Genomic DNA, 25792 nt, shown 5'->3' with positions numbered 1-25792 from the left:
AGGAAGATTGGACCCCGGGGTCCAATTCTGTAGGCCCCTGAACAAGGGACCCCTAGACACACTCCATTGTTTTCTATGGGGGCATTCTGAGGTTTTCCAGGGCAAAGAAACCTTAAGTAAAGGGGCATCCCCAACCTCTGGCCCAAAGCCAGTCTCAGTCCAAGTCCCATGCAAGCTGAACCAACAAAGCCCAACAATCCAACTGAAGCAATGGAATCCCACCAGAACCAATCTGAAGCAAGGGGACCAACTTCACACCAGAGAATCCCACCAGAACCAAAGCAATTGAACCAATTCAAACCAGATAATCCCACCAAACTAAAGCAAGGGGAACCAACATCATACTAGAGAATCCAAGAAAGAACTAATGTTAAGAAGACAATCTCAGCAGCACCAAACTGAAGCAAGAAAGGACACTGTTGCAAGCCCAACTGAGCCAGTATCACTTAAAAAACCCAAGGCAGCCAGAACCCAGGACCAATGCAACCACAACAGAACCAAATCCAAACCACAGATCCCAGCAGAGCCAATGTCAAAAAACCAAAGTGAATCAAACTGAAGCATAGAAGGACACTGCTGCAAACCCAGCAGAACCAACATCCAACCATTACCAGACAACTCTGGGAAGTCTGCAAAGGCTAGACACCTCAATCATTCACTCGCTCCCCCTCCCTCCTGCTTCACTTCCATGGGGGAACAAAAGCCCAGGAAAGCCTTGGAAAGTTGCAGGTGGAGGGGAGAACTTGCAGGGGCAGCCAGCCAGCCAGATTTAAAAAGGCTAAACCCAGAATGAATCACCAAATTTTATCCTGCCCATCTAGAGCAAGTGGTTATGTCTCCCTAATTTAATTAGTTATGATGCAATTCAGTAACAATTTTTATTATTGTATTTTAACTCTGATGACCCTAAAGGTTGGATGGAAATTGAACACTCATTGTCCCAGCTGCTATTGAAGATCTAATTTGGAACAATCCAAAAGATAGACCAAATACAATATGTTTAAACCCTTTCTTAGAAGCCACTTTACATACCTTGGATGCAAAGAGAAAACTGCTAGCTCCAGATATCTCTCCAGTTTCATCTTTTTAAGGACAAAAATGGTTCACTCTGGGTAATTCTAAAAACACCTACCCTTCTTGAAGGGAAATAAAACTATCAAGGCTATGTGATGTTACAACCAAAGGGTCTTTAAAAAATAAAATTCAATTAGAAACCGTATGTTCTCTCAAAAGCCCTTGGTTTGAATACTTACAACTAAGTCACTTGATTAGCAACTAAAAAATGCAATCTCATCTTAAGAGAAGTCTTACGGATTTTGAAAAATTATTATTGCAGAGAAACAGACAAATTGCTGTTAGATGAGCAGAATGGGAGGACACAGACTATGATCTCTGGGGCAGAACAAGGTCTGAAAGCCACTTGTGTGTATCACTCACTGAAGGACTGTATTTCAATAATGAATGAGATTACCCTTCCAGTTTGCACACAGTGTGCCTAATCTTGTCCCCCACCCAATCGCCATACCTGTCCAGAACATGAGACAGAAAAATCTTGGCCTCTCAGAATGGAATACATGACAGACTCAGCGGCTTCAGATCTGAACAGCCCTAGAGGCTGCCGTGTTCCACTTTTACTGGAATATCCCCAGAGGATGAAATTTACCCTACTTCAACATCAATTATTTGCTATAATTAGTTACCGGACCTATCGCAAAAAAACCCTATTTGCTCAAGGCCCATAAATGATGTTATAATCTGTGGGGAATACTTAACAGGGTTATGTTTTCAAAACACTTAATAAAACATTATGTAACTATTCTCCTTGTGTATGGGTATGAGCCACAAAAACATTTATCAGTAGAAAACAGGTTTTCTGGGAGAGAGTCACACAAGAGATATTTTCTAAGTTTCAGTGATTTCCAGGTGCATGCACAGAAGGATGTGGCTAGCTAACATCAAACTGGGAACCTTCATTCCACCACTAGTGGCAATTAGTGGCATATAGGAAAGCCATACTGATGACAGTCTTCGTTCTAAGCAGCCCTAACCATTATGGATTCCTGTTAACTCGTTAGAACTGTTTGTTGGTTTGTGCACAATTGCTACATGCATTGGAGAGTGCCTGTGCCATCATTTTCTGCGACTGGCGTATTCCCCCATGACATGTGCTGTGTAGTTTTGGACCAGTATCAACTTTTTGCATCTTTAGAAGAAAGTTCAGGTTGCAGGTGCTGTAGACAATCTTGTCCAGGTCACAAAACACTTTCATGAAAGCAGTTCAAAAAGCCCGAGGTGCCTCAGAGCTTAAGCAGGAACAGCTGACTTACCAAAACAGGCATAAACTGATACAAATAACAGAACACTTATCTTGTTTCCACTTGTCTTTGGATCTAGCCCCCTCCTGAGCCCTTGAAACAACTGAAAGCTGAACTGTAGTGCTGTAGAAGGTGAAGGCCCATAGCATGTTATGATTTCCACCCATGTTCTGAATGTCAAAGTGAAGTGAAGCAGTGCTGCACTGACAAAAGTCAGTGGGTTCAGGAGGGATAACTATGCATGGGATGGCACTGGGGATGGTGTTTGTAAACAGATGTGCAGCCCAATCATATTCAGAAGAAACACTGAGGTTCATGGGGATAACTCCCAGGGAAATGTGCATAGGCTTGGAGCGCTATTCACTAGTTCATTGACTTGTATAAAACAGGAAACTGCTGCAATTAGGCAGAGCAAAATGACTTTTAAAGTTTTATCAAGTTGCTACTGTTTGGCCAGAGGCACAGTATCACAGTGATCTAAAAATGGCAACAAGCATAGATGGCTTTAAAAGGGGAATACCAGTGCCAGCAGGCAAAAGGGGAATACCAGTGCCAGCAGGCAACTTCAGGGGAAAGTCTCAGCCTCTATGCCCTGTTGTTGGCCACGGGGTGAGATGGGATGCTGGACTGGATCCAGCAGGGCTCTTCTTATGTTCTTATATTCCTTTGGTACAAGGGGAGTGTCACCTATAAAATAATCACTTACATAGGTGATCTTCGATGTTTCTGACCTGGGACCCTTAACCCGTACTGAGCCGCAAGCACATGCTACAGCACATAATCTACCTTGAGTCTCAGTGAGAAAGATGGGCTATATACAACATGAAAATACATAATCATGTGATATGAAGAAGAGGAGTTTGAGTTTCAAAACTTATCTGTGCTAAGAACGAATATTTTCTACCACTGAATGACCTTCCCTTTTCTATCATGCTCTTTGAGGCAAAAGTGTGGCACCCTGGTTCACTATGTATGTTCTCTGTGTATGCTTTCTAGCAGTAGGAGGTCCTTCCAAAAAGCATTGACCATGGTGGCTCTATAGGGGATTGCAACCCACAGGTTGACTTCTGATCTATACAAACTGCCCCTGAAAAAATTTCCACACCCAGTGTGGATTAAAGCACTGTTATGGACTGTGGAAAAATTCAAACTTTCAATGCTCAGAGGCATGAAACTAGATGGCTTTTATCCTATTTAGTCCTACACAGCTGGAGTGTTATGAAACATGCAATAATCTTTAAAATCAAAAAAGTTTGGTAACTATAATTTCCAGTCTGCTGGAGTCCGGGTTTAAAAGCTACATGAAGCCATTGTGACCTCTTCCAAATCCTCATTTCTATTCAATTTTTATCTCACCCTTCCTCCAAGGATCTCAGGGCATTGTATATGTTTCTCCTGTCCTCTGTTTTATCCTCACAACAACCCTTCAAGGTAGGTAGGCTTCAAGAAAATAGTGGCTAGTTCAAACAGTAAGCTTCATGGCTCATAGTCCAATAACTACTCTAACATACTGGCTTCCTACTTCCCTGCAAGTACAAGTGGGGAACCCTAAAGGACTCATTTCCCAACTTCTTTTCTTGCTCTTGCTTTCCCTCTTTGGCCATTTCAGCACTTCCTTATAGGCAGGGCTTTTTTTCTGGGAAAAGAGGTGGTAGAACTCAGTGCGCTGCTCTCAGAGGAAATGGTCACATGGCTGGTGGCCCCGCCCCCTGACCTCCAGACAGAGGGGAGTTGAGATTGCCCTCCGCGCTGCTGAGCGGCGCGGAGGGCAATCTCAACTCCCCTCTGTCTGGAGATCAGGGGGCGGGGCCACCAGCCATGTGACCATTTTCAAGAGGTTCCGGAACTCCGTTCCCCTGTGTTCCTGCTGGGAAAAAGCCCTGCTTATAGGGATGGCCCACTCACGGAACGCTGGCGGCTTTCCCCCAGGAATCCAGATGTCTCCGTTTGCAAAACAGTTGCAGACTGTTTGGTTTCCATTTTTGGCGCCCATCAGTCTATCGGAGACGGGATTTGTTGAAGCTGACTTTAAACCCTTGCAGCAAGAAATCCAGGCTCTTGAGTAAATGGGTTTTATTTAGATATCTTGGCTTCGCCATACATATGTCCATAGGATACACAGAAGCAAAATAAAGGCATCTGGCTGTACACAGTCTCCTTATTAAGAATGATGCACTGAGTACATGATATCTACCCCTCTACATGTCCCCCACCCTCATAGCCCATCCAGCAGAACTTAATCAGTAGCGGGATGGAAGGAGCTGTCCCAAGGCCGCTGTGGTGAGCCATCCGAGATAAGGGCTCTGCCATACTGGAATCTGGAAAGCAACAAGGGAACAGGTGCACGAGGCTATAGTAACATATATCTGGGTAACAGTATGGGGGGACTGTGGGCAATGGACCTGACAGCACCTTTTCTGGGACCACAGGAAAATACAGACCCAGAAAAAACTGAAACCAAACAGCCTGCAACCATTTTGCAAACGGAGATGTCTGGATTCCTGGGGGAAAGCGGCCAGCGTTCCGTGAGTGGGCCATTCCTATAAGGATATGTGGAAATGGTCTTTGTCTCCCTGTGGCAGTGCCTGCAGCCTTTTCCCTTTCCTTTTCTCTCACTCTTCAGCTTTCTCTACCCTGACAGTCTCTCCCTTTCCTTATCTTCTACCCACCTATCTACCTGTTTGTTTCTCCCCCTGGCAGCCTCTGCTCCCCCCATCCACTCACTCATCCTCCTTTTTCTATTCTCAAAAGGTTGTTCAAAAGATTACAAAGCTTCTAAAGTATCACAGAGTCTTTAGTTTGGCCTCATGAAAAGTTTTGCACTGCTGCTGCTTTTGTATATCTTCCACAAGTTATCACACAAGCATGTGCATGGAGGGAAAACTCTGAATGATACAGGCCTGAAACATTTCAACAGAACTGCTGCACCTATAGGATAAATGACCATAATTTGTACTGGTATGTGTCAGCCTTTAATTCCTCCAGTGGGTTACTTGCAAGTTGGAATTTGTCTACAATCAGTTTTCATACAGTGCAACTGGCATCACATTTCCTAGTTAAAACTGAAGGTTTGATTGTTTCTGCCCCCCCCCAGTTCTTTTTTGCAGCTGCCTCTCACTGAGGTGGGGGGGGGGGGAGCTGTCTGCTTTTCCCCAGATGGGAGCCAGAAGAGACAGCCAGCTTGTAGTGTGCCCGGGCAAGCAAAGCAATTCCCCAGGTGAAAAGGAGAAAGGGGGAAGAAACACAACACAGCTGATCAAAAGTTAACTCGCCACATTGCAATGCAGGATAGAAGTAGAAAGCAGTTCTCTTGGACTCATGAACAATAAAACTGTACTCATCCCTTTCAGGGAGGCGAAGAAATCACTCTGTTGCTTGAGGAGAGGGCACTTCAGGGTTTATTTTCTTTTTTGGCTCCTTTATTTTCTCACTTCATTTCTATTTAAATCCTTGAGCTCCCCGCACCACTCTATCTCTTTGGAGCTGCCTGCTTCTTGCAACTCTTAATTAGAAAATTCCTTTCTCAATTTCTTTTCTGGACAGCAAACACATATAGTAGACTGTTCGGTTCAAAACCAGACATCTGGAAACCCCTGGAAATGATGTTGCATATTGGCATGATACCAAAAAGCACCCCCACCCACTTTACCCAGCCAACCTATGAAGCACTGGTGGGGGGGTGGGGGGAGTGATGCTGGACCTCCAAACTCCTGAGAAAGAGAGAGAGTCCTCTCATAAACAAGAGATTTTACCCCATGTGAGCACCATACGTTCTCTCGATTTCAAAAGCAGCCTATGATAATGGCTCACAAGATTAAGTGGTCTTTTGGAACCCAGCCCACTTGGAGATATGGGGTGGTACCTGGGGAGAGAACAGGTTGGGGAGGAGAGGATAATTTTTCAAAGAGTGTAATGTGGTATGATAGAGCCATTGTTGCTCAATGTGTGTACATTTTTCTGTCTCACTGCTGTTACTGGTCAAAGAAGTTTTGCAGGGATTTGTACTACTCATATTAACTGATCACTACTGCCCTGCCACATGCGCCTGCATCAAATGGAGTGTAATCCTGTGCAGAGCTACTCCAGCCTATGAACACCGAAATAAGTGGATTTATACTGGAGTAGTTCTGCAAGGATTGCACTGTGTATGAACTGTACACAATGGACAGAGCTTTTTAGACCTGGCCATGCCGGCATTTGGGGTAAATGTTATTTCGAATTGCTGCTGGTGTTGGATTACAGCTCTTGCCTCCTGGGTAGAGGTAAAAAATGGTGAGTCATTTCAATGGAATGATATTTGTCAAGGATGCTTTAGGCTCATCCTGCGTTGGGCAGGGGGTTGGACTAGAAGGTCTGTATGGCCCCTTCCAACTCTGTGATTCTGTGGAAGTCCAAATGTCACTCAAAAACCCAGGCATCAATCACAATTCTCTCTGAAGGATGACAGCAGAACAAAGCATTTTGTTTTGCTGTCGTCCTTACATTAACAACATTTGCAATCAATATCAGTGCAAGAGATGAAACCATTCTACCTGCTTTACCAATAGGAAAAATGTCTTCAGTGGGTTTTTTCCTCTGTTCAAATATTTACAATAGCTTGGAGGAGAAAGTGCCAGGTGACTTGCAATGAAGTGAAGAATAAGAAGAGCTCTTGGGGGTATTATGGAATCCACTTTGACTCTGAGCTAGGTAAGCATCAGTTTGCAGTCAGCCATGACGCTCTTGGAAGAAGTAATTCTGGGCTGAGTTATGGTGAAACAAGAGAAAACAGCTCTCTGAGCATGAGCTTCTGGGAACATGAATCAGGGAGCCTTTATTCTGCATAGACAGAAAATGCCTTCCCTTGCCAAGCTTTAAATTGGAATTGCTCTTGAAATATATCAGCAATTACGGACAGGCCTCTCATCTAAAGAAATATAAAGCACTGCAAAACTCTTAAGCTACTTTTGTGGATGCAAAAACATTTCAAACAACTTTTCAACCTGGATGATTACATTTCACTTTCTGCCTCAAATCCCCAATGTCAGGAAGCTCTGAGATTTCATTTACCACACTTGGCTAGTGGTGTTGTGTGCAGCGCACACAGGTGCTCCTTTCACACAGGGAGACCGCATGTTATAGTTTTGTTTCTTGAGAATCTTAGAGCTCTATTTTTTAAAAAAGAGATGTTTTTAGCCTTTATAGTGGGAATTTAAAAGACCGTGTGTTCACTGAAGGCTTCCATTGGTAGCCTTACAACCGTCTGGGGACAGGTGGTATTGTCAGATTAGAAGAGAAGGAGGTATTTGCAGAAGTCCCTTTGGAGTACACCTTTTGGCCCAATTTGATTATGGCAACCTTGGTTGGAGCCATGAAACTGGAGGGCTGGGTGGGTCATGGAAATCATCTTCATATCATTGCAAGAGAGGCGTATGGTACACATCTGTAGGCTCAGTTTCTTTGGAACTTTTCAGTTTCCCCAAGTTAGACAGTATGTCTCAAGGATTGTTCAGGGAAAGAACTGTGGATCATACTTTGTATGCGGAAAGTCCCAGGTTTGATCGCCAGCGCTACCAGTTAGAAGGGTCCCAGGTAGCAGGTGCTGGGAAGGACCATTCTCTGCTTGAAATCTTGGAGACCCACTACCAATCAGAGTGGTCAATGGTGAGCTAGAAGGACTACTCAGTACAAAACAGGTTCATACGTTTACATGACTGCGGTCCATGTGATATTATCTGGTGTGTATATTAAAGGGTTAAGTGCTATATAAAGAGAAAACATTTTCATTCTTTCAGATTCTTTATCATCAAAGAGAGTTTTCTGCTTTACTACGCTGAAGGAGAAAAGAAGAACTTTGAAAACAATCGGTACTTTAATATACACCCAAAAGTAAGCAGTACCTACAAACATTCTCTGGTGTTATCTTGTCAACATCTGGAGCTCTGATCTAGAATTCTTGAGGATTAGTTTTTGTACTAATTATGTTACCAGAATACAGAAAACATGTTTGCCAGTTTGTTTTGGTGTTGCCCCTTAAAACACAAACAAACAGAGGCACTGTCTTTTCCCAGTGACTGCAAACATTTCATGGAAACAAAAGATACTTATTTTTTCTTTATCTTATTTTATTAAGGTAGTGCAGTATAGATGCATTTTACTAGTTGTGGAAAGAGAAGGAATGTATACAACACCACTGCTTCAAAGTTATGGTTGCTAGGAGCTTCTGGTGGTGATGCTGGGCATCATGTGATGAAGGTTGCTAGGCCTTCTGATATAGCAGAAGATCCCCAGCTTCCTGCTGCCATTGTCTACTGTTGCTCAGCTGGGAAGCAGGAAGAAATTCACTGGAAAAATACAGGGTAGTCTATTGGAGTTAGTGGCATGATGATGTCACTTCTGGCCCAACCCTGAAATGATGTTCTTACATTGGGTGACACTCTAGCAATCACCCAAAACACTATGATCATTCCAGGAACAATAACGTTACTTCAGGATTGTGCTGGAAGTGACATCATTGTACCAGAGAGGCTGATCAGCCACCCCCAACAGTAACTCCTCCCCTCCCCTTTCTCCAGCTGGTTGCCTAGCCAAACCTGGCAACCATACATGCAACACTGTGGTCTCATAACCGGAAGTGGTGTCTGGTGTTGCCAGATGCTGTAGCTACCCCCCAGAACTCTATGGTTTTACTAAGGTGGCCAGGTCTCCCACCATAGCTGGCAAAAGTCAGCATTGCATGTGATGGAATATCACGTCTGGGGAAAACCCAGAAGTGACATCATGTAGCTCTAGAAGTACTGGAAACTCTTATAATTTTCCATAGAGTTTCTGGAGATTCCTAGAGCAATATGGTCTCTTCCTGGATGTGACATCATAGCACATGCAACACTGCGCATCCCCTATGTCCCTGCCCCCTAAGTTCCTTCCAGTTGCCAGGCATGGTCTTGCAACCCTAGGTTTTACTCAACCAGAAGTGATGTACAACATCACTGCAATGTCACTTTTCCAGCCAGATTTCTCCCACTGCTGCACCAGACAGCAGTGGGGGACCAGGAAGCAGTAGATGTGATCCTAGGATTGCCAGGTCTCATGCTATTATCCCAACAATAGCACCCACAATGCAATAATCACACGTAGTTCTGAAATTTGTGTTACAAAAATTGTGATACAAATTTCAGAACTACGTGTGATTATTGCATTGCGGGTGCTATTGTTGGGATAATAGTCGTCTGCACTCCGCATTTGCTTTAGGTCTCATGCTATAGCAGAGTACCTCCTGCCAGCAGCACCCTCCACTGTCACATGGTAGGTCAGCAGGGGAAAAAATAAGGGAAAAATTGCTGTTGCGTCAATGGCATGACATAATTTCTTGGTTGATCCCAGAAGTGACATCACTAGCCTTGCCGAGTGCAGACTCCTGGCAATTTATGCTTTTACCTGCTGATCACCATCTGATTAGCAGGAGGAGGCAGGCCATGGAAATGGGATTGAGTAGAAGGAGGCAGGCCTGGGAAAAGAGTGCATGTGTACTCATGTCCCTGGCCAATGACATCACTTCCAGCACAGCCTGGAAGCAATAGTGCTGTGCCAGGGCTGATTCTGTAATACTTGGCCTAAATGTTAAAGCATTGGCCCTGTTGTGATGTCATTACTTCTAGGCTGCACTGGGCCAACTGGGCCAGAAGTGACATCATCAGCTAGAGAGATACTCACTTTTGAGCGCATCAGTAAGACCAGTAAGTTCCCCCCACCTGTTGCTGGTTGCCAAGGGGAGGGCCTTTTCCTGAGGGGAGGAAGAAAGGAAACAAAGGGAAAGAAAAGTGAAAACAAGAGGTCTGAAAGAAATCCAAACTAGGAATAGTCCTGTGAGCACTGGGAGGACACCAGCAGTGACTTAAGAAGTTGGAAGAAAGAACTTCTTGGAGCCCTGCTACCAGACTGAAGCAGAAGACAGTGACTTTCTTTACTAACTGTGTTAGCAGGCCTTGGGAAGAACAGCCTGCAAGGCTGCAACAAGTGCATTTCCTACTTCTTACCAGCAAGCACAAAAGGCCTAGTGGAACCCAGTTATTACTTCCCACCCCTTCTCAGTTTAAGCTTTCTCTCATTAAAGTTCTTGTTGTTATTAACTATTGCCACTATACTTGTTGAAACCTATCAGCGTTGATAATAGAAATGCCAGCTGTGATGTGATTTTAGTTTTTCCAGTGATTCCTAGATTTTACAGTTTCCAGTGATTCCACTTCTGGTTTTCCCTGAAAGTTACTTAACGCCATCACACCAACAGTGGTTGTTTATTTTTCTCCTGCCAGCTGCAGCGTGGGTAGCTGGCAAAAGGCCTCCTATCGTAGTGGGAGACCTGACAAATTCCTCACTGACTATGCATGAGGGAGAGATAATCATGTTTGTGCTACACTTTTGTTTAGGCACCAGATCAACAACAAATACAAAAGCACTGCAGCAAATACTATTTATTTTCATGGGAGAGGTTGGTGGTGGAAAGTGCCATCGAGTTGCATGGGTCTTACAGAGACACCATCTAGTCCAACCCCTGACACAATGCAGGAAATTCACAACTGCCTCCCCTCCCCACACCCCCAGTGACCCCTGCTCCATGCCCAGAAGATGGCAAAACACCATCAGGATCCCTGGCCAAACTGGCCTGGGGAAAATTGCTACCATCCCAAGGTGGTGATCAGCCTTACCCTGAGCATGTAAGAAGGGCAGCAAGAACTAAGCACTGATGTAACCCTTTCTGCCCTCCCTCTCATGATCTGCCTAGGTTCACAGAATTATTGCTGTCAGATGGCCATCTAGCCTCTGCTTAAAAACCTCCAAAGAAGGAGAGCCCACCATCTCCAGAGGAAGCCTGCTCCACTGAGGGACTGCTCAGTCAGGAAGTTCTTAATGTTTAGCCAAAAACTCTTTTAATTTCAACCTGTTGGTTCTGCTCCAACCTTCTGGGGCAGCGGAAAACAACTTCACGCTATCCTCTATATGACAGCCCTTCAGGTACTTGAAGATGGTTATCATATCACCTCTCAGTTGTCTCCTCTCCAGGCTAAATATACTGAGCTCCTTCAACCTTTCCTCATAGGACTTGGTCTCCAGACCCTTCACCATCTTTGTTGCCGTCTTTTGGACACGTTCCAGCTTGTCTATATCCTTCTGAAATTGTGGTGCCCAAAGCTGAACACAATACTCTAGGTGAGGTCTAACCAGAGCAGAGTAGAGTGACACCATCACTATGCATGTTCTGGATACTATACTTCTGTTGATACAGCCCAAAACTGCATTTGCCTTTTTGCCTACCACATCACACTGCTGATTCATGTTCCGTGTATGGTCTACTAAGACCCCTAGATCCTTTTCACACATACTACTGCCAAAACAAGTCTCCCCCATCCTAGAACTATACCTTTGAGTTTTCTTTGCATTTATCTCTGTTGAAATTCATTTTATTTGTTTTAGCCCAGTTTTCCAGTCTGTCAAGATCATCCTGTATCCTTACTCTGTCTTCAACCGTATTTACTACCCCTCTCAATTTAGTATCATCTGCAAATTTAATAAGCATTCCCTCCATCAAAATCATTTATAAAAATGTTGAACAGGCCAGGTCCCAGGACTGATCCCTGAGGAACTCCACTTGTCACTCTTCTCCAAGAGGATGAGGAACCATTAACTAGCACTCTTTGGGTGCAATCTGTCAACCAATTACAGATCCACCTAATAGTAATAGGATCCAAACCACATTTTACCAACTTGTCGACAAGGAAATTATGTGGATCCTTATCAAAAGCCTTACTGAAATCAACATAAACTGTGTCTACAGCATTCTCCTAATCCAGCAAGGTAATAACTTTCTCAAAAAAAAGGGATAAGGTTAGTCTGACATGACTTGTTCTTGAGAAATGCATGCTGGCTCTCAGTAATCACAGACATCCTTTCTAAATGCTCAAGGACCAACTGTTTGATGATTTGTTCTAAAACGTTTCCAGGAATAGACATCAAGCTGACAGGTCGGTAGTTACCCAGACCCTCCTTTTCCCCCTTCTTGAAGATGGGAACATTTGCCCGCCTCCAAACTTCAGGCACCTCACCTGTTCTCCAAAAATTCTCAAAAATAATGGACAGAGGCTCAGAAACTACATCTGTGAGTTCTTTTAGTACCCTTGGATGCAATTCATCTGGCCCTGAGGACTTAGTTTTATTTAAAGAAACTAGATGTTTTCGTACTACCTCTGTGCTGATCCTAGGCTGTAACTCCCTTCCTCCAGCATGTATTCTGTTATTGCCATGTTGAGCACCATTTCCCTTGCAGGAGAAGACTGAGTAAAAGTAGGAACTGAGAAGTTCTGCCCTCTCTTCATCGCCTGTTACAATTTCACTTCCCTGTCCCCGCAATGGGCCTACCATGTCCTTGCTCTTTTTTTTACTTTGAACATAAGCAAAGAACCCTTTTTTGTTGTTGTTTTTAGCATCTCTTGCTAGCCTAAGCTCATACTGAGCTTTAGCTTTTCTAACGCTCTCCCTACAAGCATTGGTTATTTGTTTATAATCATCCTTGGTTATAAGGCCCTCCTTCCATTTCCTAAATGAGTCTTTTTTATTTCTCAGTTCATTAGAAAGATGTTTATGAAGCCACCATGGCTTCTTTAAGCTCCTGCCGTTTTTCCTTCTCATAGGAATAATTTGTGCTTGTGCTTTCAATATTTCGCTTTTAAGAAACTCCCACCCCTCTTGAACCCCTCCTTAAGTATTTCTGACCATGTGATTCTACCCCGCATAGTTTTCAGTTTGTTAACATTTGCTTTCCTGAAGTCCAACCTATATGTCTGACTACATTTGAGAGCTAGTTTGGTGTAGTGGTTAAGAGCACGGGACTCTAATTTGGAGAGCCAGGTTTGATTCCCCACTCCTCCACTTGAAGCCAGCTAGGTGACCTTGGGTTAGTCACAGCTCTCTTGAGCTCTCTCACCCCCACCCACCTCACGGGGTGTTTTGTTGTGGGGATAATAATGGCATACTTTGTAAACCGCTCTGAGTGGGCATGAAGTTGTCCTGAAGGGCGATATATAAATTGAATGTTGTTGTTGTTGTCGTTACATACAGCTTTTCCCTTCCCCAATACTGTAAATTCCAAAATTACATGGTCACTGCTCCCCAGGATGCCCGCTACTTTCACCTCATCAAACAGTTCTTCCCTGTTGGTGAGAATCAGGCCCAAGATAGCAGGACCCTTTGTTTCCCTCTCCACTTTCTGGAAAATGAAGTTGTCAGCAAGACAAGTCAGGAATTTATTTGACCTTTCATTTTTAGCAGAGTTAGACTTCCAACAGATATCCAGGTAATTGAAATCTCCCATGACTATTGTGTCCCCCATCTCTTTGTGAACTGTGTAATTTGTTCTAGGAGTTTCTAATCCAAGTCCTCTGCCTGGCTTGGCAGTCTATAGCAGACCCCCACCATAATATCACTATTATTTCTTACTCCTTTTATTTTAACCCAGAGACTATTTCCATGCTCAGATATATGTATTTCCTCACAAGTATATGCTGCCTCTACATATAATACTACTCCTCCCCTCTTCCTTATTTGTCTATCCCTTTTGAACAAGTTGTATCCCTCACTCCTAGTATTCCAAATGTAAGTGTCATTCCACCAAGTTTCAGTAATGCCTATTATGTCATAGTCCCCTTTGTATATTAGGACTTCAAGTTCCTCCTGCTTGTTTCCCATACTCTTCGCATTATTGTAGCGACATCAGAAGTCATGAGTTATATGTCCTGAGGTTTTTGTTTCTGTGCTTACCTGTGAGGTAATGTTTTCTAGCATGTGTTCCATTCCCTGCAAATCTCAGTGTTTTCATCTCCAATTATAGGCTTTGAATTTTTGTCTCCACCCCCCATAGGGTTTAGTTTAAAGCCCTCCTTATCAGGTTTGCAAGGCTGTTGCCAAATACATTTTTTCCTACCTTCGTGAGGTGCAAACCATCTCTTGATAGAAGAGCTTCATCTCGGAAGTGTAAGCCATGGTCCACAAAATTAAGCCTTTCCTGATGATACCATCTACGTGGCCAGTCATTTATTTGCAGTATTCTTTTTCCCCTTCCTAAACCATGGCCTTCAACAGGAAGAACTGACTAAAACACAACCTGCACTCCCAGGTCCTTAACCTTTTTATCCAGAGCCACATAGTCTCTTTTAATGCGTTCTGGACTGTGCCGGGCAATATCATTTATTCCCACATGGATCAGCAAGAAAGGATAATAATCTGCAGGCTTGATGAGTCTTTCTACACTTTCTGTCACATTTTGGATGAGTGCATCTGGTAGATAGCATACCTCTCAAGACGACAAGTTCAGTCAGCACACTTTACCCTCTACCCCTCTCAGTAGGGAATCCCCAATTGCCAGCACACGCCTTCTCCTATATTGGGGAAGAGAAGCTCAAGTCCTCTCATCCACAGGGGCCTGAGAAATTTCCTTCAACATCTGAGGAGACTGGGGGAGTAGCCCTTGATCCAGTGATCCAGAATCAATATCTATGGGGAGATCCTGGAACCAATTGCTTAGCACAGAGGCTCAGAATGTCTCCTGATTATCCTGCTCCTGTGCGTTACTTTCTTCCATGTGCCTGCCTCTTGTATTGGGTGCTCCTCCAAATCCTTACATGCAGTAAATAATACACACAAATATGGTAAACTGTATTATTTCTCCAATATTGCAGGCAGGGGAGAGGTTGAAGCTAAGAGATGGTCATGTTCATCTGAGGGGACATTAGAACGAGGGATTTTGTAGCTGACACAGCTCACATATTTATCCATTGTACTGCAACAGTTCTATAATGAACCAGAAGAAAGGCTGCCAACAGCCTGAAGAAAAACGTCTCTTTAATAGAGGCTTAATGTGATATTATTTACCACATGATTTTATTTTCTGCCACTAAAAGCTTCACCTGCCAGTTTCCATGCATTAAACCTCTATTAAAGGGATAGTGCGTTTTTCTCCAGACAAGGTGGCAACTTTAACCAGAGGACACTGTAAAAAAAAATCTATCTTAATTCCATTGCTGTTCAGTGGAGATTCTTATCAACTAACCTAGTGTTTGGTATATTGTTCCTCAGGGTGTCATACCTCTTGGTGGCTGCATCGTAGAAGCCAAAGAAGAGCCCAACATGCCTTATGCAATGAAAATCTCCCACGAGGACTTCCATGTAAGGAAACTTATTCCAACTGAATAAATGTTTAATGCTACAGAAAGCTTCTAAATGGACAAGTAAAGAAATCCATATTCCAACAGACACACCACTTAGATATGCAACAGTGTCAGTCCCACTCATTTTCTCTCTGTCACCATGCTCAGCTCTTTCCTTGACATTCTGCTTCCTGGTTACACTTTCTGTAGATATAACTTCCACTATAGCAGTAATGTCAGAAGTTCCTGAGACTCTTGAGGCCTTTCTAACCTATAAACTTCCTCTGTTTAGCTGGCATTCTTATAGTTCTGTGAGGCAGATAGGATCTCTTACCAAAATGCAGTTCCCAGGATTCTTGGGGGAACCACAAGAGTTAACTTGCTACATGTCTGTAATACAGAAATACCCACAGATTTCCTCCCTTCCTCCATACCCAAGAGCAGGGATGTTTGGTTTTCTTTTTCCTTAATGGGCATCTTTGTATATCAGCAACTCTTTATAGCTATTTTGATGTTTCTTTTTAAGGGTAACATTGTTCTAGCAGCAGAATCAGAATTTGAACAGGCCCAGTGGCTGGAGATGCTACAAGAATCTGGAAAAGTGTAAGTACAATGAGCAATCAACCACCCCTTTAAGCCCATCTTTTCCTTGAAGCTAACTTCTATATTGCTATTACCTCTCAAGCATTCTGTGTCCTTTACATAGAAATGTTGTTAATGCTTTCATTTATTTGAACTCTCAATTGTCCTCACGTTTTTGTATGCAACAAGGCTGTTCTGTGATATTATGGGTGAAGGGACATCTTTGGAGTACACTGAAAGGGTAACATTGTTCTAGCAACAGAATCAGGAATAGCCCTGTGAACACTGGGAGGACACCAGCAGTGACTGAAGAAGTTGGAGGAAAGAACTTCTTGGAGTCTTGCTACCAGAAAAGAAACTGAAGGCAGTGAATTTCTTTATACATTTCCTGTTCCCCCTGCTGGCCAGGTGAGTTGGTTGCAGGGGGCAGAGGCTGGTGGAGGCTGGGGAACTTTGCTTGGCCCTTTGGAAGGCATGTCAGTCCTATTTATTCTATCATGGACCAAATGCCAGCAAGTCAAAATTCTCTTCATATTTGAACTGCTTGCTACCATCTTTATCTCTTGCTTTCCATTGTTTGCTCTATACACTGCTACAGAATTGCCTCAGACATCAAACTTTATTTCCATATAATCTTTTTATGATATTTACCTAATACCTAAATATGAAGGCCCCCATCAAGCCGTCCTGACCTCCAGTCTTCAAATTACTGCCAGATAGTTTTCTGCATGTCAGACCAGCCTTTAACACCCTACGCCTACAGCATAGACAGGTTTGACCTAGGTGGTAATAATCACAATTATTTATAGTATAACAAAATGATTGAAGAACACTTTTACTGCCCAGAGGAGTTTAAAATAGCTCTGAAGAATTGCTCCAGCAGTCATGCAGTTCCTTGGTCAAGAGAGAAACATAATGGGCATGGCTGTGAAGGTCAAGAAACACGTGCCTTGTGCAGGGCAGAGCTAATAAAATAGCTGTCGGTAGCAATAACTCTGTGTTTTTATAGCAATAACTCTGTGTTTTTATCTGAAGCGCTCTCTCTTCTGCTGTGTTTTATGGTTCTAAATGGATTTGTATTTTCAGTTATTCTATTCTGGCAGCTGTCCCAGGAACGTATGACTAAGGGGGTGTAAATGTTTAAATAAATGAAATAAAATAATACAGGATTTTCAGCCATTTGATTTGGAAACTGTTCCAAAATCTAGATCTCCCCCCGTCCCCAATGTCAGGGCTTAAAAATCTGCCTTTTAAGAAGCAGAAGCAATTTGGCTGTGTTAGTTGGTTTGTGTGGGTTTGATGAGTGAAAAGTTGGCGGCTGGAAAGAACTGTGATTTGTGTCAGCAAAGTCAGGTTAGGAGCTGACCAACAGCCAGAAGGCACAGCTGGCCAGTAAATTGAAGGCAAAGATTGAAGGGATATTATAAAGACATAGGCTCCACGTTTTTGTTCTTTGGAGAGAAACAAGTTTCCCGTTCCTCTGTTATATTGGTAATTTATTTTCATTATTTCCTACTCTAATAATATGGAGTAGTCAGCGCTGCCAGTTCTCATTGTCTGAGGTGTTTTCATAGAATAGCTTTCCCTATCCTCCCCCTACCCCTGCTTTCTGTATTTATATATTTTATTTATATATTGGATTTATATCCTCCCCTCCCCTCAAGCAGGCTCATGGTGGGTCACAACATCATATTAACAACAATTACAACAATATATAAATACCATAAAATACTATAAAATATAACTTAAAACCATATAAAACAGTAAAACAATAAAACACTGTCCAACAAGGACCTCTAATATTTGGAATGGCAGTAACTTCAGTACATATCACCGTGGGTAGGCACAACAGATCTCAGTGTGGCTTTGGAAGTGGTGTAGACTAGGCAAGGGGCCAGCAGGATAGTTCACCAGCTCCTCAACCATTCCCATAGGCCTGGCGGAACATCTCCATTTTGTAGGCCCAGCAGAACTGTAATAAGTTCTGCAGGGCCTGGATCTCAGCTGGGAGAGCATCCCACCAAGCTGGAGCTAGAGCAGAGAAGGCTCTGGCTCTGGTCGAAGCCAGATGAACATCCTTGGGGCCAGGGACCACCAGCAAATGTTGGTCTGCAGAGCATAACACCCTCTGGGGAATGTACAGGGAGAGATGGCCCTGTAGATATGCAGGTTCCAGTCTGCTAAGGGCCTTGTAGGTTAAAACCAGCATCTTAAACGACTTTGAATTCAACTGGAAGCAGCTGGTGCAGTATAGGTCAAATATGTGTCCTAAATGGAGTTCCTGTAAGGACACGCCATCGTATTCTGAACCAGTTGCAGTTTCTGGGTCAGTTTCAAGGGTAGCCTTGCATAGAGTGAGTTACAGTGAGTCCAATTTAGAGGTGACCATTGCATGAATCACTGTAGCTAGGTCACAGGCAGAGAGATAGGGAGCAAGCTGCCTGACCTGCCGGAGATAGAAAAATGCAGATCTGGCAACCGGTGAGACCTGGACCACCTCCATTGATAAGGAGGCATCCAGACTCCACACCCAGGCTCCTCGTAATCGACACAGGTGTCAAAGGCGCCTTGTCTAAGGCTGGGAGCTGGATTCCCAAACCCAACAACCCATGACCCAGATACAGGACCGCCGTCTCCATAGGGTTCAGCTTCAGTTGACTCTGCTTCCACATAGTCACAATGTTCAAAGCCTTGGCCAGAGTGTCTGGGCCAGCATCCAGCCAGCTGTCCATCAACAGATACAACTGGGTGTCATCACCATACTGATAACCCAATCCAAAGCTTTGGGTCAGCTGGGCAAGGGGCGCATATAGATGTTACATAGCACTGGGGAGAGAATCGCCCCTTGAGGAACACTGCATACTAGCAAGTACCTAGGTGACATTCACTCCCCCAGCACCACCCTCTGTCCCCAACCTTGGAGAAAAGAGACCAGCCACTGTAACTTGGCCCCACGTATTCCCACATCAATGAAGCAGTGGGTCAAAAAGTCATAACTGACTGTGTCAAACGCTGCCATTAGATCCAGTAACACCAGCAGTGCCGAACTGTCTCGATCTAGATGCCTACAACGGTCATCTATGAGGGCAACTAGCGCTGTCTCCATCCCACAGCCAGGAAGGAAGCTGGACTGAAATGGATCAAGGACAGAGTTGTCTTCCAGGAATACCTGCAGCTGCTCCACCACTGTCCACTCAATCATCTTACCCAGGAACGGGAGATTTGATACCAGGCTGTAACTGGACGGATCCGTGGGGTCTAAAGATGGTTTCTTCAGAAGAAGCCTCACCACTACCTCTTTCAATGCTCCAGGGAAGTCACCTGAGCTCAAGGAAAGATTAATAGGGAGTTTCATGAAGGTTGTAAATTTAACAGCTGGATATATTTTTAAAAGGTAATTTTCAAATTCCCATTTATTTTGGTTCTTTTTTAGGACCTGGAGAAATGCTCAGCTGGGAGAGGCTATGATTGAGACCCTTGAAGCACAAGGACTCCAGCTTGCGAAGGAGAAACAGGAGTATTTAGGTTGGTCTGAACAGCTGTTCATTAGATGAGAACAGTGTCTCAGTAGCTCTAATGTTAGGACTGTCTCTATTGTTTATATAGTGCCATTGCTGTATGTGGCACTTTGCAGAATTACATAATCAAAAATGATAAGTGTAACGACGATGCTTTTCTTTGTGGCACCACGAAATCTATGTTACCTTCTTCCTGTAACATGCTTGAGACAAGAAGTTGGTTTGCTTACCTTTCAAGGCCTTACTACCAATGGTATTAATTAAGCAGCAGTTTCAGGGAAGCTTTTACGGCAGAAAAAAATAGGGCAGAAATCATAAGTAACTCAAGAATGCAGTCTGTTCTTAAACTCAAGGATATTTGCCCTTTCATGGCTGAAGCCAACAGTGGAGCTATTGCCCAATGGCAGGTGGGTAAAGTTGTTGAGTACCTGCAGTCCTGGCTATGGACTGAGAGTTCAGCAGGCAATAGTGAGTCCAGCACTGTGGGCCAACATCGACACGTTGAGTGGTGATCTTTGATATGATTTTGCATTTTTTTACTTCAGTGTGGACAAAGGGGCTTCTCATTCAGTCCTGGAAATAGTAAACTGTTTAATCTCTCCCGTTTCCTCAGCCTAAGTGCCCTCTGAAGCTAGTAGTCTTGACTGCAGATTGGAGAAACACAAGCTCTTCTATGGTGCTTGTAGTTTTTAAAATCCCAGCAGGGCTGATGGCAGCTTCGGAGAAGTGTATGTGTGTGATTTAAATTGGATGTGGCAGGAAAGGATGAAATACCACCTCCACTCCCCCAATCATGTTAGCAGTTCCCTTCATCTTGCTGCTTTGAAATAAAGGAAGAATATCTGGAAATCCAATACCTATCCGGTACCGCATTGATTTTGGCCCTTGAGAAATAGAGGCAAGCCTGAGGCTAACCAACAGGACAAATAGAGAGCTGCTCCAGCACTGGTATGAAAGCTTCTGAGGGCTGACATACACCTGTGGGGAGGTTTGTGTTGTAGGCCCCACCCACCTCAGTAAACAGGGCACTTCTGAGCTGTGCGCTCCACTGAAGCTGTCTTATCTCCTGCTTCCTCTGGGACAAGCGTAGTGGTGAAAATGAGATACTCAGAATTGAAGGGCATCTCAGAAGCAGAAGAAGCATGGCTCCTTAGAGTTTCTTTCTGCTCTTCATCCAAGTAACACTCTGCAAAAAGACTGGCCTCAGTGGCTCCTTCCTGAGGACTCCTTTTCTGATGCAGAAGTGCTTAGTCCAGGTCCTGGGCTAGGCCAATATCTATGCATCGTAGATTTGCTAGCATAAAGCTGGCAACTGGCAGGGCACTTACCAGGGTGGGGGGTGCTGATGATGCAATCACCAACGATGCACTGACATTACTTCTGGGTGGATGAGAAATGACATCATTGTGCTGGGGTGCTGTCTGTCCCCCCCCCCCAACGTTTTCTTCCTATCACCCAGCTTGAGCTGCAGCAGGAAGCACCCACTGTTGGCAGGAGATCTCTCGCCGCCAGTGGGAACACAGCAAACCTAAACCTCCAAAATCTACTGTCTTCCTTGTCTGTGATAGCAGCTGGATGAAGACCATCTCCAAATTCATGCCTGATTCCCAGGTTACCTTTCTGACATTTAAGTCCTCCAGTTCTCTGTGTCCCCCCTCCCCCAAATTTTTTGTGTAGGGACTGACATGTTTGTCCAGTGTAGACACTGGATAACAGCATAATCTTAGATAGCTTTTTATTTTGGCTTTTAGTTAGGATTTGAGGTCAGGTTAGGGAAGGAAACTTGTTTTTAGTGAAATAAACAAACACAAAGGTGTCTAACTATCTGTGTACAAGTCTATCAAGTCTAATTATCTGTGTACATGCCCCATTACTATGGTCTCTGTGAGTTAAAGAAGCAGCCTGGAACCAGAATAAGAAGCCTTTCAGCTGTGGTGGTAAAAGAGTTACAGCTGAACCCTGAGTGCTTTTTTAAAAAAAAATTTTATTGGTGAGTACATACAATATTATTCAATACACAAATTCCCCATCTTATCTAAATTATATCAGCCCCCCCTTTCCCCCCTCCTTACTGACTTCCAACAGCTTTCCAACCCTAAACCCCTCTTATTACTCAAATTACTATTAACCATAATTTTTCTAAATCCTATATATATATTATATCACTTATTCTAAGCATGTTCAAATTCTTCTATATCTCCAATTTTCTAATATATCAATTTACATTTCACTGTTTAAACTATCTATTTTTAATACAATCTCCTTATTACTAATGTTAGCTTAGATTAATTAATAGCTAAGTTTCCCCATTAATGGTAAAGTTACTTCTCTCTCCCCTTTATAAAGTCACATATTAATAATTCTCAAACTGCCACAATCCTCCTTTCACATCCCATTTTTTTCTAGATATTGTTTCAATTTCTCCCAGTCTGCAATATATTCTCCTGGATCAAGATCTTTAAGTTTTCTTGTCATTTTGTCCATCTCAGCCATGTACAGCAATTTGTAAATCCAATCTTCTATAGTTGGTATTTCTTGCACTTTCCATTTCTGCGCATACAAAAGTCTTGCTGCTGTAGTCATGTAAAATAACAATGTTCTGTACTGCCTTGGAACTTCTTCCATTCCCAAGTTCAGTAGCAACAACTCTGGGTTCTTATTTATTTGGGTTTGCAAAACCTCATTAATTATTTCTATTACATCTCCCCAGTATTGCTTAGCTACCTCACAAGTCCACCACATATGATAAAATGATCCTTCATGCTTTTTACATTTCCAGCATTTATCTGACATATTTGCATTTCCATGCGCAATCTTCTTAGGCGTTAAATACCACCTATACACCATTTTGTATACATTCCTACGCAACGGATCCTCTCCCGACCCTTGAGGTCCCACCCTAAGACAGGTCGGCTATAATCTCTGCGGCAGTCCTGGTGCCAATGCGGTTGGCATAAGACCTACATGCCCAAGCTTCAACAGGGGAAGGAAGAGTGGATGGGAATCTAAGATTGAAACAGCAATTACAACCCAAGGAAAGTGAATGAGAAGGTAAAGATCACTATCTCTTGAAACGGGACAGATTACTTAAAGTAAAGAAGAATTAAAGTAGACTTTTAAACTGCAACAGACTAAGTATAAGGAGGGGAGGACCCGGCAAGAATTATATTAGAAAAAGGACTAAGTTAAACGAAGTTATTAAAGAAATTGGACTATTGTTTTGAATACCTGTGGCTATAAGGAGATATCAGGCTGTGAGAAAGTTTCACCATCGCGAGAACTGCTGTGGGAAGTCGGGAAACAGGAAGTACGTAACAACAATAGAGTTGCTGGAGAGAGGCAGCCCTTGCCAGAGGGCAGGAAGTAGGGAATCGCCATTTTTGAAAGGGGAAGAGCCGCGGCTTCAGCGAAAGAGGAAGTAAGCCATATTGGATTACAAAAATCATAGAGGAACCATAGAGAAAAGACGCCCGACATTTTGGACTCTTTAAAGGTTTTTTTTTTGAAAGACCGGGACATTTAAACTAAAAGGACATTAAATTAAACGCCACGGAGCTAAGGAAGAGAGCGGACTCGTGGGAGCGAGCCAAAGCAAGCCCCACGATGTCGAAAAAAGAGTGGCAATCGGCGATAGAGAATTTGGATAAAAAACTTTTAGAAGTGATTAAAGAGCTCAAGGACATGAAACCGGAGTTGGTGAAAGAGGTTAAAGAGACAGTGAAAAATGAGCTGGCAGAAGTGAAGAAAGGTATGGAAACAATGCAAAATGACCTGCAGGGAACACAGCAAAGAGTCAAGGTAGTGGAAAGCGCGGTGGAGAACTTAGCAGATACGCAACGAACAGAGATGAGGGTGATGAGGGGGAGAATGGCGGTTGCGGAAAGTAAACATATGGAGAAGCAGCTGAGGTTTCGCGGCTTGCCGGAAGTGAAAGGAAAGACAGCTCAAGAACAGATCACTGAGGTGTTAGCTGAATACCTGGGGAAGGAGGAGGAGGAAGTTGTGGCTATCCTAGATGTGGTATATCGTGTAAATTCAAGAATCGCGACCCAGAGGAAACTACCAAGAGATGTGATTGTGCAATTCACGACCAGAAATATAAAAGAGAAGATTGTGACTAAACAGTTTCAATATCCATTGGAAATTGATGGCAAGATGATTATTATCATGAAGGAATTACCCAGATCGGTGTTGTTAGATCAAAAAAAATATAAAGCTCTAATTCAGATTCTGAAGGACATGAAAATAAGGTACAGATGGGAACTACCAGAAGGAGTGTCCTTTGAATTTGGAGGAGCGAAAAAGCGCATTAGATCTGAATCAGAGATGGAGCAGTTTATAAGGGACAATGAAAAGGACTTACCAGCAACAAGATTATGAATATGGAGTGCAAAGTTTTATCTTGGAATGTAAATGGACTTAATTCACTGAATAAGAGAAAAAGTATTTTCCACTGGCTATTAAAACAAAAATGTGATATTGTATGTTTGCGAGAGACTCATATTAGAAAACAGGATGCAAAGTATCTAAAATTGAATAAATTGGGCAGTGATTTTGTAGTGGCCTCTAATAAGAAAAAAAGGGGAGTGGTATTGTATATAAAAGAGGAGCTACAGCCAAAGTTAGTGATGAAAGATGCGGAAGCCAGATTTTTAGCAGTGGAATGTATATGGAATTTAAAGAGAGTATTGGTGATTGGAATCTATGCACCTAACGGAGCAAAAGAAAGCTTCTTTGAGGACTTGAGGAAGCAATTAGATGAACTTTCTTATGACCAGATAATTCTTGCAGGAGACTTCAATGGAGTGACAAACTTGGAACTAGATAAAAAGTCAGCAACTGCACAAAAGAAAAGAGGACTATTACCAAAGACGTTTTTTGTATTGACGCAACAGGAAACTTTAGAAGATGTATGGAGAAGACAAAATCCCAAAGGTAGACAATATACGTTTTTCTACGCTATCAAGAATCGATATGATCTGGGCCTCAAAAGACTTAGCGCTTTGGACTAAGGATGTGGAAATAATGCCTATGGTAGGCTCAGATCATAATCCAATTATGTGGAAGTTGGGGAAAAGGAGTAAAAGGAAAGGATGGAGAATAAATGAGGATTTGCTGCAAGAGGGAGAAAATATGGAGATGTTGAGAAGAGAAACAAAGTTTTTCATACAATATAACATGAATAGAGAAGTACCAACCAACAAGGTATGGGACACCTACAAGGCAGTAATTAGGGGCATATTAATGGACTTAAATGGAAGAGCCAGGAAAAAAAAGAGGAGAAGAGACAGGAGATCACGGAGAAAATAAAAGCCAAAGAAATACAGTTAAAGAAAAGACCAGGGAAAAAGAAAATCTACTAGGACATTAAAATTCTTCAAGAACAGCTGACAGCAATGAATAACAAAGAATTGGAATGGAATCTTAAGAGAATGAATCAAAAGGCGTTCGAAGGCGCAAATAAACCTGGGAAATATTTGGCATGGCAATTGAAGAAGAGAAAGGAGAAGAAAATAATAAATAAAATCTGTGAGGACAATAAAGTGTACCTGGAACAGACAGCTATTAGCAGAGCCTTTTATAAATTTTATGCCAAATTGTATAATAAAAAAGAGGTGAATAAAGACTCAATAGCGACATACTTGGAGAAAATGAAGCTCCCAGTAATTTCGGAAGCTTGGAGAGACAAATTGAACAATGAAGTAACGGAGGAAGAAATAAGAAAGGCAATACAGTCAACAAACTTGGGAAAGGCGCCAGCACCGGATGGACTTACAGCCAAATTTTATAAGGTAATGGCTAATGAACTGGCACCATTCCTAAAAGATGTGATTAATGGTGTTTTAAAGGATCAACGGATCCCAGACACTTGGAGTGAAGCTAATATATCACTGATCCCCAAAGAGGGGCAAGATCTGACTAACGTGAAAAACTATAGACCTATATCGTTACTTAATAACGATTATAAAATTTTTGCGAAGATACTGGCAGAAAGAGTGAAGGGATGGCTTTCTGAAGTTATTGAGGAGGAGCAAGCTGGTTTTTTGCCAAATAGACAAATCAAAGACAATTTAAGGACAGTTATAAATGCTATTGAATACTATGACAAACGTTGTGACAAGGAGGTTGGTTTCTTCTTTGTGGACGCTGAAAAAGCATTTGACAATTTGAACTGGGACTTTATGTTTGCCACCATGGAAAA

At 42.9% G+C, this 25792-nt stretch overlaps 1 protein-coding gene across 1 annotated transcript in view; it reads left to right on the top strand.

The window, feature by feature from the left end:
- The window catches only part of PLEKHD1 (pleckstrin homology and coiled-coil domain containing D1), an 86529-nt gene that overhangs the window by 24241 nt on the left and 36496 nt on the right, over positions 1 to 25792 (top strand). The window contains exons 2-5 of the mRNA XM_054969975.1: positions 8090 to 8183; positions 15420 to 15509; positions 16017 to 16093; positions 19506 to 19597. Coding sequence (XP_054825950.1) covers positions 8090 to 8183; positions 15420 to 15509; positions 16017 to 16093; positions 19506 to 19597 — 353 coding nt within the window. The remainder of the gene's footprint in view (positions 1 to 8089; positions 8184 to 15419; positions 15510 to 16016; positions 16094 to 19505; positions 19598 to 25792) is intronic.

Source organism: Eublepharis macularius, chromosome 2 (assembly GCF_028583425.1).
Source record: "Eublepharis macularius isolate TG4126 chromosome 2, MPM_Emac_v1.0, whole genome shotgun sequence".
Taxonomy (NCBI): domain Eukaryota; kingdom Metazoa; phylum Chordata; class Lepidosauria; order Squamata; family Eublepharidae; genus Eublepharis; species Eublepharis macularius.
The sequence above is the reverse complement of the archived record's forward strand: the minus strand, read 5'-3'. Positions and strand labels throughout refer to the sequence as shown.